This window comes from Zonotrichia leucophrys, chromosome 12 (assembly GCF_028769735.1).
Source record: "Zonotrichia leucophrys gambelii isolate GWCS_2022_RI chromosome 12, RI_Zleu_2.0, whole genome shotgun sequence".
Classification (NCBI taxonomy): domain Eukaryota; kingdom Metazoa; phylum Chordata; class Aves; order Passeriformes; family Passerellidae; genus Zonotrichia; species Zonotrichia leucophrys.
The window spans coordinates 6,153,308-6,171,744 of record NC_088182.1 but is presented as its reverse complement, the minus strand read 5'-3'; the positions used below and the strand labels follow the sequence as shown (position 1 = coordinate 6,171,744).

General features: G+C 42.4%; 1 protein-coding gene across 30 annotated transcripts in view; it reads right to left on the bottom strand.

Annotated features, from left to right (window-relative positions):
- The window catches only part of MAGI1 (membrane associated guanylate kinase, WW and PDZ domain containing 1), a 328,676-nt gene that overhangs the window by 80,169 nt on the left and 230,070 nt on the right, over positions 1-18,437 (bottom strand). For all 30 annotated transcript variants that reach the window (XM_064724288.1, XM_064724276.1, XM_064724283.1 and 27 more), the window contains exon 3: positions 6,043-6,162. In XM_064724288.1, coding sequence (XP_064580358.1) covers positions 6,043-6,162 — 120 coding nt within the window. The remainder of the gene's footprint in view (positions 1-6,042; positions 6,163-18,437) is intronic.

The following is an 18,437-nucleotide window of genomic DNA, read 5'->3' as shown; positions in this document are numbered from 1 at the left end:
TCCTCCCAGATCACATTCTGCTACAGATTTCCACATCTAGATGACAGATCTGGCTGCTGTCTGCAGGATTCACCTAGCTGCAACTGCACATTGATTAGCAATTGCCTTGAGGAAATTCAGAGTATCCAGGCAACCAGGAGGAGGCTGCAGATGCAGCAGCTGGATCGGAAGGAAAACAGGCAATGAAGGAGAGCTCAGAGAAATTAACCCACAATATTTACATTTGCTTGAAACAGGAGATCCTCTGTCAATTTTTGTGGTTATTAATGATGAGGTTAAGTGAAAGATCAGTTTGGGTTTCTTATTAAGTCAAACTGTTACAAAGTGCACATTCCAAATAGGTCTGAAATTTAACATATACTTCAATTAGTGTCCTAAAGGCAGTGGCAGCACAGGAGAAAGTCACCCACAGAAGAAATCACTCTTACTTATTCTGATTTTTGCTGTGTTATCACTAGGTGTTGCCACATGCTATTGTTAGCACTCATGTACAAGTGCATCCAAGCACATTTAAGGCATGGAAAAATCCTAAACCAAAGCAATGATACTTAAAGTCATAAACAAACAGTACAACCTTGTTAGCATGGACCAGGAGGGGGCTGGGGAGGCTCAGGGTGTTCCGTGACACCAGCTGTGCTATATCCACATTCAAATTGATTAGAAAAAACATAGGGAACATAAATAAACATGTACTTGTGTATGGTGCATGCAGAAAGCAGGAGAAGCAGCTGGAAACATCCTACCTAGCACAGGGCTGCAGGAATAAAGAAAACACCCTGTCAAGCCATTGCAACATGAAACTCTTCTTGCCAATAGTTAAATATTTATGTGTCTGGTCCCACCATGAGGATGTGTCCCGTTTGCACCTCCCCTCTCTGGAAGGCAGTGGCAGGGAAATGCTGCAGGCTGGGGAGCCCAGGCTGCCTCTGCAGGGTAACACCAGCCAGAAGCAGCCACTGATGGAGGGCCCCAAGAACATCCTGTACCAAAAAACACCAATGCCAAAATGTGCCTGGACTGCTGGGAACAGCCTTCAACACATCAAACTATGGCTACACAGTAAATGATGCCTGAAATAACCTGAACTCTAACTTAAGAAGAAAGCAACTAATTCACCATATCTCAACATAATTCACTAATATCTCTTTTTTGCCAGAGCTGTTAGGGAACCTTTACCCTGAGGTTTCTGTTTTAAAACACGAGTGCTAATGAACTATTTCTGACAGAGCTCACATTGAGAAACTTGTTATTGGAAGTGCAGAGAGAGGTAGAAGACAGTCAGGAGTGCTGCAGGAAATTCAAAGGCACTCTAAACCCCTATCAGATATTTGAATATTTGCTTTTAGAGAACAAGAGTTACTCAGGTACCACTTCAGCTGTTTGCAGAATGAAGCATTGTTATCAGATGACACTTCAGTACAGCAGCACTCATGCTTAGTTAGCACTGATAATTGTGCATCTACACAACAAGGGGTTGCCTTTTTTTCTCTACCAGTGGTTTAAAAAATAACAAGACAAAAAAGGCAAGAAAAGTATTAAGAGCCAAAGATACAAGAGGAATCATTCTGCAATGCACAGATATTAGTGTGTGGATATTCAGTGTGACACATTATAAGGATGCTAAAGAAGCCATTATGATTTACTGTGACAATCTCTAAGTCGGGAGACAAAAATCAGTGGATCTGATTAAACAGAACCTGCTGTTCACCTGCAAGGGCATCCCCAGCATCTGCCACCCTTCCTCTCCCATCTTCCCCTCACATTCTGCCTGCCACAGGCTCAGCTCTCATTTCCAGGTAGGACTGAGCTGGTGACACCCACAGGCTGCAAAGGCACCAGCAAAAATAATCCACCCATTTTGCTAAAGCAGCTGGGGTAGTGTGGCTGCTGCAGAGAAGCCCAAGGAGAGCCAGCACATCAGATAAATTAGGCTAAGGCATCTTGATTTGAAGCATGTTGCTGAATACACCTCTCTACTTGGGCTGAAATTCAAACTGCACTATTAATGTAATTTATTACAATCATTAAGTACCACAATCGGAGACCCTGTCTACAGCAGATAGTTTTATATACTTGGAGAGTGTTAGCAAGTCACCCCATTACATCTCAGTCATGAGACTAATGCAGATTACTTATTACTTCTCTTGGCAATCACATAACACTTGTCCCGAGAATGAAAGATGATGCCTTGACAATAATATTCCATAATGTAATAACCCTTCACATGTTATAGAGTGCAGCACTTTTTCTTTTGAGGATCACTAAGTGCTGGGCAGGCATTTACTCACACAGCCTCACCAAACCCTGGTGAGAAAAGCAAAAAGCATTCAAAAAGCATCCCCCTGCCCATGTCCCTGTGTGCCTCTGCAGGGCTGAGTGCCTGAATGCAGCACAGCCCTCCACAACACCCTGGCTTCCCCTCTCCCCCTCCTATTCCAAACAGCAGATAGCTGCAGGCACAGGGGATCTGCTGAAATATTAATGAGGAGAGAAGTAAGTGTTGTTTTAATATTCTTCAGGCCAGTAACCTGAAGTACAGAGCAGCTACCTGATCTGCCCAGGGCCACTCAGCAGCTGGGGAAAAAAATGGGAATAAAATCTGGAAGCGGTGGCTGTGCTCAAAAGAGCCCTCCCTTGGGGTGCCTGTGAGAGCCTGCAATTCAAATGCAGAAGTAATTGCTAAATAATTAGTAACCTACACAATTACTTCCATGCATCCATCAGTATTTTCTGCCCTGAAGGAACAGTCAATAAATGCCTGAGACTACAATTACAGTGATTTCCTATCCACCAGAAGGCCTAGACGATGTGCAGCCTAAAAAGAATTTTCCTTCCTAATGAGTATTGTCAATGGGAATTTCTAATTGGCTTGAGAGGGTTGTGTGCAGCACACACGTGGGGCAAAATCACCAATACTGGGGCAGCACCACAGCTCTGGGCAGGTCCTCCAGCTCCAGCTGCTGGATTCATGTGATCAACACGCAGCTTTCATCAGGGGAGGAAAAATAATGTTTCTGTGCTTTATGGTTAAAAATCAGGATGTTAAAACCCAAACTGAAAACTCCAGGAATTAAGGTTCGCCAATGCCCCCTCCCACCTGATTATATTTTTTGAAGCCTTTTGGATGCAGAACACACCCAAAAGATGAGAGGTGACCAGAACAGCAGCTGCCATGCCTGCTCTGCCTTCACTGGGATGTGAATCAAAAGCTGCCCAGAGGAACCTATTTGGAGTGCACCAGAAGAAATAATAATGGCATTACAAAGCCCTGCAGGTCAGCAACACCTCTTTTCTCCTGTCAGCTTGCACTTTCTCTTTGCAATTAGAGCACTTTCAAAACCCAGGTTGTTCTTTGAAAAAACCTGATTCACTCTTCTACTTTTTTATGGTTTCCAACTCTTCTCTTCTGCTTGTTCTTTATTCTTTCCAAATCAATAGTATCTGTATCAGCATCAAAGTCCTGTGTATTACCCCTCTTCTGATGCCTCTCTGTTTTCTAATTTTTCTCCCCAGAATTCTCTTCAGCAGCTGTTATTAAATGTTTCTGTTGCCTCTTCTTCACTGAGATTTTTCCCAGTGACAGAATCCAGGTGACTTTATGTCCATCTTCTCCACTACCACAGGCTTACAAGGCCAGAAGGGTCTTTGGGACCACAGTGACCCCAAACCACCACCCTGCTTGAGCTACATGAGCTTGTGGCTGGCACACAAAAACTTCCCCATTGCTCATCCCTATTGTCCATTTCATAGCATCCCTCTTCTTTCATCTCTAAATCACTTGAGAGCATTAAATCACAAGCAACTCCACCTCTTCAATTGTTCTGATTTCTACTCAGCACAGCAGGTAGAACTAGAAGATTATTTTCTTGTGTTGAGTTTTATTTTTCTGGTTTAGAACAAGCCACCACAGATCAAAAATACAGCCAAATTTATCATGGTGGAACACTTATTAAAAAAAATATGGCAGCAAAATGCAGCCAAAAAAGTGATAATTAAAATATCTACAACTGTAAAGCTGGACAATAACAGAGATTTGGCCATTAAAAGTCAAACTTGCTTTGTGATTTGGGTTTTTGGCAGATTTTTTTTTAATAGACAAAATAGCTTGCGATTGCAGCATCAAGTCTGAATCATCCCATCTTCCAAGATCTAATCAAGATCAACACTGTCTTGATCAATACAGCTGTAAAATAAGAGTTCCCAAAAAAAGTACAACAAAGCCATTAAAGAAATCTCAGAAGGCAGCAAAATAATTTCTTTAAGCCATAAGTGAAAAATGAACTCTATTTATTTCACATTACAATCAAATAGTAATGTGTCTTGATGCATATGTGCACACATGCATCATCATTATTTGCTTTATTCTTATTGATTTTTCCTTCCAAGGGCCAGCACTCCAGAACCACAATGCACCAGCATCACTGATGTCAACGGGCAAAGAAGCTTCTCAGCACTTCTGACAAATTATTCCTTTAAAGTTCAGGCACTTCTATCACCCACAGAAATGAAATACACATTAGACTTACGAGAAATCATCCTCATCTCCAGCAGCTGAAAAGAGCAAGCCATGAAACCCAAACAGCTGAGCTGCTGCTGCACATAATCACATAAGCAATGAAATGACCGTGTTCTAACTGTCCCAGGTGGGTTCAGCATTTCCTGAGAACTAATTCCCAGCCTGTCCCAGGAGCCAGCTTACAGACACTTACCCATTTTGTCTTTCCAAGTGGAAAGGTCACTAGAACAAACAGATCAGGAAGCAATGGCGAGGCCTTTCAGCTGGTCTATTTCGAGCACCACGACAAAGAAAACTAATTTGGTGTTATAATTAGAAACACAGAGAGGAAAAAGCTCATTTTGGAGAAGAGCTGCTGCTGGAACGTTAGCATTGGTGCTGATGGAGCTAATCAGCTCAGAGAAGTGGAAGAGTGAAACCAAATTATACATTTAGCATCTTCATGCAAACCAGGTCTGCAGCTGGGAGTGAGCATAAGGTTTAAAGGTGCCCTTAAAAAGGAGTTTTTAAAGAAGTAGACAAACAGTATTTCAGGACTCTTTCTTCAGACCCTGAACACCAAAGCCACATGTCATAATTTCTTCTGCTCGTGTTTGATGAGCAGAAATTCAATTTTCAAAGAATTTTGGCTAGTTGTATATAGTTTGTATTTTTAAATGTATTCCATATTTCTTATTATAAAGAATAATTAGAATAAGGGTGCAAGGATAGGGCTTTTTCAATCTCTCAGATTTACAGAAAGAACCATTAAACTTCTTTCAAATGGAAATATGAAATGACTGAAGTACACTGGAAGGACTTTCAAACCTGTAAAGTATTTCTTTTCATTGTCTTGTCAAGAGGTACATTTGAATGTTCTCCTGAGGAAAAAAACCCCAACCCACTCCAAAAAGAGATTTCAATTTAAAGGAGCTACAGACTGCAGATTTAGTTACACAAATACGATTGTGTACCTAAAAATGGCCAATTTGCCTTGCATTTCTCTGGAGCTGTTTTTGCTCTCACCCTGGTGACATTTCAGTGCCCCTTGGCTGTCTCAGTACTGTTGTTTGCAAAGCTGTGCTGTAAAAAAGGATCAACACAATGACCCAAGTTATAAGCAATTATCCAAGAATAAGGAAAAAAAACCCCAAAAGCAGTGCATCATGTCGCTGCATAGTGACACACAACTGGGTGATGAAGGAAGTGTATTTAGGGAAGAGACAAGGAAAGAGAAAGAGCAAGAGGAAAGAAAAACTGAACAAGGAGATGAGCCCTAGTGGACACAGGATAAATGCACACTGCCCCAGTATGTTACAAGATTATATATTGGATTTTCCTGGCCTACTGTTGATCTTTTCAGGCAGTTAACTTGAAGGCAGAAGATGAAAGCACAACAAAACTGGAATTCCCTCTCTCATGTTCCAGAGAAAAGGGAAGCAGAGCATGGGATGGAAAGCAAGGTCCTAACTTGAGTGAGAGTGATGCAAATGTGGTGTCCCACCATGGGTATCTGGAGTGCTTCTTCACTGCCCCTGGCTCCATACCTTCATAAGTTCCTACTTCCAGAAGGGTCCCACTTTGCTCCAACTCCCGGAATTCCTCCACAGTCAGAAAGTTATAGTCCACACCAGGCACTTCTCCTTCTCTTGGAGGGCGGGTTGTGCCTGAAAGGAAAATCAGAACATTAGCAGAGTTGTTTTCTTATCAAGACTTAAAAGAGACAGTAACAAATTTTCACAAAGATATGGGAGTATCTGTAAAACACAGTTCTGGGAGCTACAAGGGTCAAAAGAAGTTTGAAGTTAGGAGCCCATGTAAAAACAAGACACAGATTTCAGGTTGAACCAGTGGCACCAATTAGAACAAAACAACTGAGGGATGTTTCCTGTGCTCTCAGAAAGACTTTGGCAAAGAAACCTCTCATCTCTGTGTCCAGAAACACAGCTGGAAAAGTTTGGTACTGGGAATACGCCAGCAATTACTTTTCTGCTGTTAGCATTGTCTCTCATACTTCACTAATACTGCAATCTGTATTACCAGATAAGGCAACCATTTTCCAGCTTCCATTACTTCTGTATCACTAGCTCATCAAATGTTCTCTCACATCATAAACATAATTTCTCCCTTGTTTCTTCTTACTGTTTTATCTCTATTCATTCTATTATTTTTTATTCAGCATTAAAAAGTACCATGAGGTGTTTTTGATGCACCATTCACACATGCTCACTGAAGAGACAACCTGACAACTCTTCTCACAGAAGTTCACCTACAAGCTGGTTCCAGTTCAGGAATATTTTGAGCAATAAGTCACACTCAGTATCTCTCTTCAGCACTCAACAATTTCTGTAGTGCCCATGGAGAACTGGCTCTGATCACTGCCACTCTGCCAGCTCTGAAACTCTTGTCCCTTCTGGCCAATTTACAGCACTCTGAAGCACAGTGTAAGATGAGTCATTTCATGACTTTTTTTTTTCCCTAAGATGACTTGGGATGCTGCATTTTAGGTCACTGAGCACTGCTTCATTGATAAGGATCCATTTCTGTTCAACAGCCTTTATTTTCCATCACTCTGGGTTCTGTACATCTGAGATTAAATACAAATGACAGATTTACAGATGGCACAGGAAACTGAATTTTGGAAGGAAGACCAGAGTTACAGAGTTGGAGGTGTCTGAATGCTGTGGCTGAAACCAGTCTGCTGGCTTGGGAATAACTTCAAAGATGTGGAAGCCATACCTAACATTTAACAAAGCATAATTTCTCACTTCTGAGGGACTCTTCTGGCCCCTGGGCAGTGTCTTCTCAGTGCATACAATTTCTTAAACCCTTTATAAAAGGACAGAAGAAAGAATAAAGAAGCTGAGCTTCTGAAAACTAATTGGGAAGATTCCAGTTCTCAGAAGTTGAAAGAGCATAAATTTACCATGCCTGCATCTGGCAAATGTTTTCCTCAAGTGCCAGGAAAACGGAAAGTCTGCTTATCTCCTATTCATCTGAGAGACTGCTCAAGAGGTCAGTCTTGACAGAGTGACACCCTTGAAAGACTATCACTAGATTAATTTCCTTGATTGACATCCACTTTCTCTAACATCCTCCATTTCTTGTTTCAAAATAGAAACTCTCTTTTTTATTATTTACCATCAGCCTTCAGAGAGTCTATAAATTCCTGTGCTTTTTTCCATCATTCCTCCTCTTGGAGCTGTATGAATGGGTGAAGGAAGGATAAAAAGTAAGGAGATGGAAATAGTGATGGATATCTGTATCCTGCTAGCAGAATTACTCTTTCCTATTTGAAAAGGACTCAGTCCTGCATTTTTTGTATTTCTGAATGCTTATAGTAATGCTACAGCAATATTTACTGGGTAGATTGTATCGGAAGACAACTTTCTTTCACAGATCTAGTCCAGAGGAATGCAGGAGCTGCACCAGCTCTCTCCCCATGCTGGCGCTTCCATCCCAAGGCAGGCAGAGAGGCTCACCCAGGTCCCTCCCTGGCACAGCAGGAGCAGGGAGCACACGCCCAGCAGCCAGGATGATCACAGCCCAATGCCACATCTCCTCCCTGAGCATGACATTGCCACTGAGGCTGTGAGGACCCTCCCCAGGGCATCGTGTCTGGTGGCCACTGCCCCATTCCCCTAAACCTGGCTGGGAGGGGGAGGCAGGAAGGATGAAAAGCCACACCAATAACTCTGACCAGTGGTTTGCTGTGGCTGTCCCATGCCCAGAGCACAATGGAAGTGAGAATCTCTAGCACTGTTCATCAATCAGTGAAACGTCACCCCCAGCCATGTGAGCCGAATGACAAAGATTGGGACTGTGTTTTCCCAATAACTGCTAACACATTGATGAGACACAAAGATCAGGATTGCTTTCACCTTATCTTTTAAAGCCTCTCCTCTTTATCTCTACCTTCCCACAGAGCATATTTATTAATAATTTTTTCCTTCCTTCTGAATTTTTATAGCGGTGAAATTGCAGTCAGCAGTTTACTAGTGCTGGCTGCCTATTTGACATGACAATTATATCTCTGCCATAATTCCTCTGAGCCATTTTAATGGATCTATTTGTTTCATCTCAGTGTTCTTAATTTCCTGAATATGTTCAAGTAAAAAAAAAAAACCACAGCTGTGCCTGCAACACACAGAGAAAGCATTAGGAAAGTCACCACAGAAAAGGAAAACATTGCATCACAGAGATAACACTTGTCACCTCAGCTGGTCCTCAGCAGCAAACCCGGGGAAAATAAAAACTGCACTGGCTGGGATATCTTATCTGGGTGAAGGAAAAAAAAACCCAGCAAGTTTCCATGTTGCTGTCTGGAGCAGAGATTGCTTGCAGATGCTCGGGCTGTTATCCTGCTCCACATCTGAGCAAGTGTTAGGCAGGCAGGCAGGGGGAAGGGAGAGCCCGCCTCCGCTCCTCTCCGAGCAGAATGACAGGCTGCCGGCTGGACACACGCCTGGCAGATGGCATTTCAAAGAGTTTCCATGAACCATCTGGGATGTGTACAATGATTACAAACCACACTTACAACAAAGCCAGAAGGGCTGCTTCGCAAGGAGGGTGGGGGAGAGGGCGGGCGGCAAGGAAAGGGGGGAGAGAAGAAAGCCAAGAGGCACAAACTCTGACTTTTCCCAGGATAACACTGGGAATAATCAGCACCTTCCAGCCAGAGCCCTCTCGCAGCCTGGAACAACTGCTCCAAGGCTGTGTGTGCACAGAGCACAGGCCAGCGGCAGCACAGCCTGCTGGCCACCACGGCAGCTCTCTGCTGATAAACTCCCATTGTAATTAAGTCTCCCATCACTAGCACGGCTTAATTATGTACAAAAGCAAAGTGTGTCTATCCTCCTTCCTCCCTTGAATTGCATTTCAACATCCTTTCCACAGGATGGTCTTCAGTGAAGGGGATGACTACTTTTTATCAGAGCTAACAGCAGGTCAGACCACTGCTAATGGCAGAATAAATTGAGCACAATGAGAGCTGTATTTAGCCCAAACAAAAGATAAGATACTCCACTCGAGAAGATGAGCCAATCGTATTTAAATATGTTTAGTTGCCTGTCTTGTTTGCATTGAAATATTAAGTGGCATGAAATCTTATTGCCTTTAGGTACCAATTTAGCTAATTAATTTGAGCCATGTCCATTTTGTTACTACCTCAGAATTGCTAATGCTGCAACAAGAAGGAACTGGAGGGGAAACTGAGTGGCTACCAACTCTTTCTGCACATTTAATGGTTCATAAGCTTTCGGTCTGATTTGGCTAGCATATCCCACAGCATACACAGCTAGTTAGATACATTACATTCACAGGGAAATTCCTCAAATTTCCTGTAAGCACAGAAGACTTAAGAAAACAAAAACATAAGGCCACTGGTAGCATTGCAGTTTTTACTTTCTTTTGTGGGCTGGGGAAGTAAAACTACATCTAACATGAAATGTTTGCCCAGCTGTTGGTTTGGTTATCACCCCCAAGCTATCTGCATCCCAGTTTATTCATGCATCCCTAATGCTTGTGCCACAGGAGAGGGATTTCCTCATGGGCTGGAAGACCCCACCTGAGAAACTGCTTCTAGACACAGGTGAGTTTGCCCAAGGAGAGCTCAGTGCTGTACCTGAACTAATTAGAGCTTGTGCACACATGCCTAGAATAACTGGGCTGTGGCTCAGATGTACTGATGACTATCAGCTACTGTGCTGAATAATTTAAGTGCCCATTTAACAGACAAATAGCTTCTGCTGTTGTGCTGCCTGTCAACCATGCTGACACTCACCCAACACGAGCCTCAATTATACCATGGCCAGACTGTTAATATACAGCTCAGGGCCTGTTTAGTTCTTTATCAATCTACCAGGCCTTCAAGTTAAGCTGTTAATATTCACTGATGCCCTGCTGCTAAATTAATCAGAGTCTTGCTTATTGTAATCTAAAAATAAGACTTAATGGGGCTGCAGTCACTTCAATAGCTTCCATGGAAAAAGAAAAATGTTCTTGTTAGTGTGCACCAAAACCAGCCCCTAGCAAGTCATTTGGACATCACCACTTCAAGTTCAGAATACCTACAACTCCCATTTGCAAAGCAGCAATTTCTGCAAGCTCCTTCTCCAGTTCCACTGGCTGGCAGTGACAATCTGGTGAGCCACCAAAATACATCTCATCAAACCACAAGCCATTTGCTCCTCATCTCCACTGGCCAGCATCTCTTAAAATGACAGATAATGTGGGAGCTGTACACTCAAAGTAATGATAAGAGTTGCTACAACCATATTTTATACAGGCTCAAGCCACTGGTGGTCAGCAGCAGTGGGTGGAACTGCAGTAAATAAGGATTTAATGTGAAGTGTGCAGGGATGCTCCTGACTCAGGAGGCTGCAAGGCCAAGTGCTGCTGTGGGAGGTTTGGGAAGGCTGGGATGGGAGGAAGGCAAGGTGCTGCTCTTCCCATTGTTATAAAAAATTTGTTATTTTTGTTCATTCAGCAAGAAGAGACTGCTCTCATCACCTACACGGAAAAATCCTTCAGCTGCTAAAGAAGAAACACATTAGGCAAAGCAGCCCCTTTTCCCTCCCACTGTGTTTGGAGGTCACCTTCTTGCCTCTCATCACAGGGTAATTTGGAGAGCCTGCTTTGGCTCTCCTGCATCTGTCACCTATGGTGCCAGATAACTGGAAGGCAGAACAAACTTCCCAGATCTGCTAATAGCAAATGGAGGAGGGAAGAGACAGAGACAGCCTGGTCTGACTCCACAAGAGGGAACCTGATCAGCAGCCAAGCTCCAGCAGAACTTATCAGCAGCACAGCACTAAAAACAGCCTTATCCACATTCACAAAAATAAAGTGTAACCTGTCTGCAAGAAGACACTGTACACAGAGCTGCCTTATCTTACTGACTTCTGGGGTCACTCAAACTAAGCATACCTTATTTTTACCCCAACAGAAGTAAAAGGAATTGTATTTGGATGTTGTTGTGCAATCCATTATACACTGTAACCCCATGTACCTGTGGTGAGGGGTCACTCATAGTTGTAACTACATAAAATATGGGCATTTCAGACAGGCCCAATCTGTTACAAACCACACATGCTCAGCTTATAAATACAATTTTCTCCTGAAACTTGAAACTCAGGCAGCCCATTCTGGGATTTTAAATTCAGTCCATCCCTTCTCCAGCCAGCAATAAACCCCAAAAACGTGACAGGCATTCAAGGTGTCTTGGTGGAGGAGCAGAAATTCAACCCAAAGAAGAATGTGCCTGCCATTAGAAGTTAACTCCCAGCCTTGCTAATGATGCACACACAGGAACAGATGCTGATTGACTCTTCCTGGCCACACACACAACTGCAGGAATAAAAGCAAATTTCTGTCACTGTGGTCAGCAGGAATGCCTGATTAAACCCAGAAAAGAGCTGACCAAGACAGAAGTGCCTTTCTACAGACATGTTTCACAGAGAAATGCATTTCATGGCTGCTGTCTACAGCAATTTTTCATCCATGGAGGAGATGGAAGGGAAGCTCCTTCTCCCACCTGCCTTTCCAGAGAGTGGCCAGAGAAGGATCCCAGAGCAGCAGCTTGTGAGGAGCCCCTGTTGCTCAGCAGGCTGTACCAGCCATGCCCATGACCCCCAGCACACACAGAGGATTCTCTCCCTCTCTCTGAGCTGCTGTGTCCAGCCCATCTTCCTGAATTTCCCTGCCCTTCCCCAACAGAGGCAGGGACTGCCCCGAGCCTCCCTGGAGAAGTGATTCAGCCAAGGCACACAGCACAGCTCAGATTGTGTAAACCCTCCAGGCAGCGAGTTATTTTTGTCCTTTATAAATCTATTTTTGGTATTTCAGTGGCCTTCCCAGCCACCAAATAAGAACACAGATAATCTTCAACACATTTATCCTCGGAGTGCTCTGAGGTAGAGAATGTGGGTTTGTTTCTGGTTAATAGCACAAGACCAGCCAAACCCAGGCTCTCAGAGGACTCCAGGAACCTAATTCTGGAGAAATCAATGGGATTTAGGAAACCCTACAGATCAGGATCAGGGCCTAACAGATTAAAAGGGACAAAAATAACTGGCCACAGTGTTGGGGCTTTGCAGGCTCATCTCTGTGTGTTGTGAAACACCAGGGCAAGGCCAGGCACAGCCAGTTCGGTCCCCACTGCAATATAATTTTTAAAAAACCTGATAATTGCCTGATGATGAGAAGCAAAGGTATAAAACCTGCCACACTCCCCAAAAAAGCCACTTTAAAAAGATTTGTTTACGGATCTATGCCAAATATTCCAACAGAGCATCACCCCCCGACCCAAGTACCACCAGTGGTTCCACTGCCATGTGGTACCTACACAGTCACAGCCTCTTCATGGGTCCTTAGAGCATTCATTTGCTTTCTCCTGAGCAAAGAAAAGAGTATTCTAGCACCAAATAAAGCATAAATAATAAATATTCTCGGGTTCACAATTGCAGCAGCTCTAGATCCCTTTCTTTGAGTGATTGCTGTTACCTCACAGACACCTGCAGCCAAATCCCTCTTATTTCCCACGAGGTGGGACACCCACCAAGAAGATTAAACTTCATGAACTAATGAGTTTGCCATTAATCCTGTGTTCCTGGAGTCCAACAGCATGACATCCACTAATTTAAATTGTGAACTGCTGATGAAAAAGCAAACTATGTACCTCCTTGGCAAGAATACCTTAGCTGTAGCTATGCACAGTTCTATTCATTCTAATATATGGATTAGTGTAATAAAGTGTAATTTTATAAATCAATAAAGCTGTAGTAATGAGATTGCACTGTAATGTTCTGCTTCTAAATACTGGCACAGAAATGAATGAAAATTGCCATTTATCTAAGTGTGGATGCAACTTACAGCTAGTGAAATTAGCTGATAGTAAATTAACAAGGTGATTATATATATGCACTTATATTCCATTTCTCACACATATACATTTTTAGAAGCTTAGATAATTCTGCAGCCATGGCACACAATTTTATTCCAAAAGGTCCACCTTTCATCTTTGTAAAAATTACCATAGTTACTTTCAGTAGAAATGTCTGTCTTGGGAAAGGTTGTCTGAGGGTGGTAAATTAAATACATACAGTGGCTAATTACAGAGCATCCTGAGTAGCTGGTTATTTTTAATCCTGTAGATCATTCACTCTGGGCTATTTCCACCCAAGCCCGCATTTCAATCTTCATCTCAATCTTTTGGGCCCAGCAGCCTGGACCAGGTGAATTCCTCAACAGCACCACTACACAAGCTGACACCACTATTGCAATAAAAAATGTAACTCTTTTCTTTAAAGCTGGATACCAAAACCTCTTAAATTCCACAAAACAAGATATCTTGTTTTCTGTTCTACTTCAAGGCTTCAAACATGCCCCTGAGATCAAATACCATCATTAAGCCCATAATAAATGGCATTTCCAACACAGACTGAACACCTGCAGTATTTCAATTCAGCTTTTATTCAAAAACAATGCTTGCTTTTCACATCTGCATACATATGTGCACATATATCCACGAAGATATATTCTGCACTTAAAAGCCAGAGTACTAAATTTCAGATTATTTGATGTCCAACAGCTCAGCTGCCTCAACAGAGATTTTTTACCTCCTTTTGCTGTTTGTATGGCTGAGATACAACACAATGTGGGTCATCTCTGTTTGGGTGTGATATAAAACTCCTTCTTTTGACTTCAACTGCTCTTGCACCAGACCTCTAATTTGTAGTTAAAAGTAAATAAAACACCTTACTTAACAGCAGGAAGATCAGTTCATTAGTCTAATCTCTGTAAAATTCCACCACAGAAAGAAAGAGTCATAGAAAACATACTGATTTTTTGCCTCAAATTTGTTTCAGTGACCACATTCAATCTACTGAAAAGAAAGAGTCAGAGAGATGTTCTTCCCCATCACAAAAAAAACCCCAAAACAAACAAACAAAAAACCCCAACAAAACAAACACACACAACTACCACCACCTCCATTCCACCACACTTCCACAGGACATCAGTATCGTTATTAAAAGCAGTCTTTTCCCCTGAACAACGTACACTGCAAACACTGTCTCCATGGAATACCTTCTCCCCTAGCCCAGAGCCATGAAATGCTATAAAACGAATGGACTTTGAACTGTGAGAGCCTCATCACACTCTGGGAGAGTCAGAGTCTCCTGTGGCTCCTCAAGTTTTGGCTCTGCCCACTCATCAACCCTTGGTTCAGATGGTTCCTTTTTCCTCACAAATCTTCCCTGGCCTTTGCTTAAGCAGTTTTCCAGCTTCATATTCAATACTGACCAAAAATTGCAAATGCCTGTGCTATAGCAAGGAGGATGCAGACTATAGAAATGTAATGCACTCCTGTAACCATATGGATGCACTTGCTGTGAAACTCAAGGGAAGGACCAGAACAGACAGCAAATCTACCCAGCAATATGCACATTTAGGCACTATTCCCTACAGATCCTGTCCCTCAATTTTACCTGTTCTTAACTGCTACCAATTCCTGCACTTTTTTTTAGTAGCTCTGTATGCAAGGCATGCTTCAGTCCTCCATGATTGCTATCACTTCAGCTGGTTGAAAACATTCTCCTGGTTCACCTTCTGTGAGGCTGATTAGATAACAGCTCAAGATGCTGAAAAAATACCAAACATTAAGAAGCTGATTGGTGTTTGAGTTTCAGATTCATCCCTATTGATAAGTGGAATGCTAAAATGTAAAAGAAATCAAATACATACATTTAAAATGTTTTCTTACCTCACTAAAATAAAACCTGTTACAATGTTTTGTTATTTACAGTTTCTTTGCTACAAATTCCAAATCTACCAGCTCTAACACAGAAAACACTTGTTGTTTTCTAAGTGCAATAGAATACTGAAGAAAATTCAAGTTCCAATACATTCTCCTCACTTTTAATTAAAACATTTCCTGGTACAGCAAAAGCCTCCTGGTTAGGTAGTGCATAACTCTGCATCTGTGCAGTCCAAAATTAACTGTCATGTTATTGATAATGTATACAAGCCTCTCCATTGATTTTATTGCTGTTCCAGTTGTACACAAACAATAAAAACCTCGCCTACAAATCCTGCCATCACCTAGGAGTTTCACAGGACACACTCTCACAGGGTGCTTTACTCTGCCTTGCTGAAGCCAAGAAACACCCCTATAAAATACTCCAGTGCTTGGTTAAATGATCTTTGCTTCATTTCCTCTGATTACCTCCAGTTCTACCTTCTCTCTGGTAAATGTCCCTGCGTACTCGTTTACAGCTCTGCCTTCACACAAAACAATCACTCCATCACATTACACACTCCATCACTTTATTAGCTTCTTGCAAATCATTTTCTGCAAGTGCCCCAATTTTAAATGCCATTTTAAATTAATTTTCTGCTTTATCAATGCCCTGCTGGTGCTGAGTGGGCAGCAGACACCACCAGATGCCCCAGGGAGCTGTGACACCAGCAGCTCCAGCTTTCACTGCGGTGAGTAATTCCAGAGCATCTCCAGGTCCCCACCACCACTGGTTTGAGTCCAACATAAATAAACAGCACACAATAATTATCCTCATGCAACTGTCTGGCAGCCCAAACAAATGAGCTGTTCTTTGTCTTGCCTCCAATTCCCTGCAAAAGAAAAACACCACCAGGTTTTAGCTGGCAGTTGTGTTGGCATTACGGGGAGGATAAGCAAGAAATCCTCAACACCTCAATTACCTGCTCAGCTTAGACATGGTTGGTGGAGGGTGCTGTGATCTGAGGTGCTGAGAAGACAGTTTCCCCAGAAATCTGATTTCTCATGCTGCTGGATCACCGCATGCCTGGGAAATGAATGCCTGGAAGCACACAATCAGATGCAGGCTTCAGAAAAACCCTGAGATGATTTTCTCTCAGAAGTGTCTGTATGTTATTTGACTTAGAGGACAGCCGAGTGATTACCAGAGATAGACTGCTCTTTTCTTCAGCACAAGAGTATCATATGACAGATAAGACCTTATTTAAAAAAATAAAGTTTAAATCTAAACTCCAGCACTTATTTTCAAAGTGTGAAGCATTTATCCTTTGACAGCTGTGTTGAGTCCTTCAGAGGAGAGATGCAGGTGAAACCACTCTGGCAGACAGATGCTGGTACAGAACTGATAATGGGACTTGCTGCAAATCACCTGCTCAGTTCAAAGCACACAAGGATGCCAATTGCTTCAAGACCCATTTCCCTGATTGGTGTTAAACACATGCTCAAGCTTTTGCAGGGTAACAGCCTCGGGGCAATAAATGTTTTGTGGGGAAAAAAGGAAAAATGAAAAAAAAATTGTCTTTTGGTTCTGAGTCAGGGCACTGGTGATTGAAGGTGCTCCTTACTGCTGCCTATGACACTGGTGGAGATGACAGGGCTGGAGAGAGCCAGGGGTTCCATCTCACAGCACCATTTTTTAAAAGAAATATTCTCTCATCCTGTCAAGGATGAGTTTCAGAAAGGCAAAAAAAAAAAATAGAGAGAGAAATCCTTGCTACCTCTGCCACTGCAGGATGAGGGTGACCAAAGTCAATGAATGAGACATCATTTCATTGGAGACATTTTAAATATTTAAAATAAAAATAAACCAACCCAATCTTCCACTATACATCAAAAAACCCAAACAGGTCTCATTTATCAGCACATTTGCCTTCAAAATACCTGCAGCAAGGTGGGAAGATGACACTGTGCCCGTTTCCCAGATGGGTTCTGGAGGCACAGCACAGCCAAGCTGGCAGCCCGAGCCCAGAGCCGATTAGGAGGGAAGCAGCAGAAGGTCGCTGGTGTCCCACAGCTCTGTGGCCAGCACACAATGTTTGGGAGTTAAGAGCATTACTGCTCTGGGATGCTGATCTGTGCAGATAAACGTGACAGGCCTTGGTGATGGCTTCATCACAGGGAACTGCTGACTCAATAGTCAGGCATAATGGCAAGAGCTGTTTATGTGCATACATTGAAAAACAACAGATGACTTCTGCAGCAAAACACATGGGGAAAATTCTTTCTCCAGGCAATACAAAAGAGGCAAAGTAGCTAAAGCACTTTCCCACAGTGACTGTGCAGTAAAGTAAATTAGGGCTCTGAACAGCAACCATCCATTATCCCATGTATTTTAGCAATTCTGAGATTAATAACTGGAAAGGGCCAATAAAACAGTGTCAGAAGAAAACACACATCCTTTTGATGAACTGCCACTCACTCCTTTCAGATCACTTCATACCTCAACAGAAAATCTGAAATTTGAAACATTCACTACAGCATTTTTTCCACCACTATTGCCATTTAAATTCTGCTTTACACTTTCTAGATGAATGAATCACATTAATTATTTCTTTTTTCCCCTCTGACTGTTCAGCCAAATTAGGCTACTTCCAGAGTTGAAGGGGAAAACTCAATCATTAACGCTTCCAAACACCCATTTGGCAGAAAAGCATGCAGGAGGGAAGACATTCCTGTGAGCTGTGAGAAATCATTGTCTATCACACAAATACCACTTTCTCTTTTATTGTTGTAGCTGTCTTTCACCTATACAAATTTTACTTGAGATAGGATAAGACTGTAAACAAGTGTATTTAAAAATCACAACTCTGAGACAACCTTCAAAACAAATCAAAAGTTATTAACACTTGTGTTGGGAGCCAATCCTACTAGGTTGGAATTGTAAAACCTGCAGCTTGGAGAGATTCATTCATCTCTCTTCTAACTCTTATCATTTCTTCCCAGCCCTCCATCAGAGACCACAACACTGCTATTCTGAGAGCTGAAGCTGATTTCCTGGATCATTTTACTCAATGGGAAATCTCATTTATTATTGAAAATAACAGAAACTTGACCTTCCCTGGAGACTTTTACAGAAGTTCAGACTGGAGGTGAATTTGTCCAACCTGCATAATGCAAGTCAATTCCTCCCAGGGTAAAGCAGCTTTC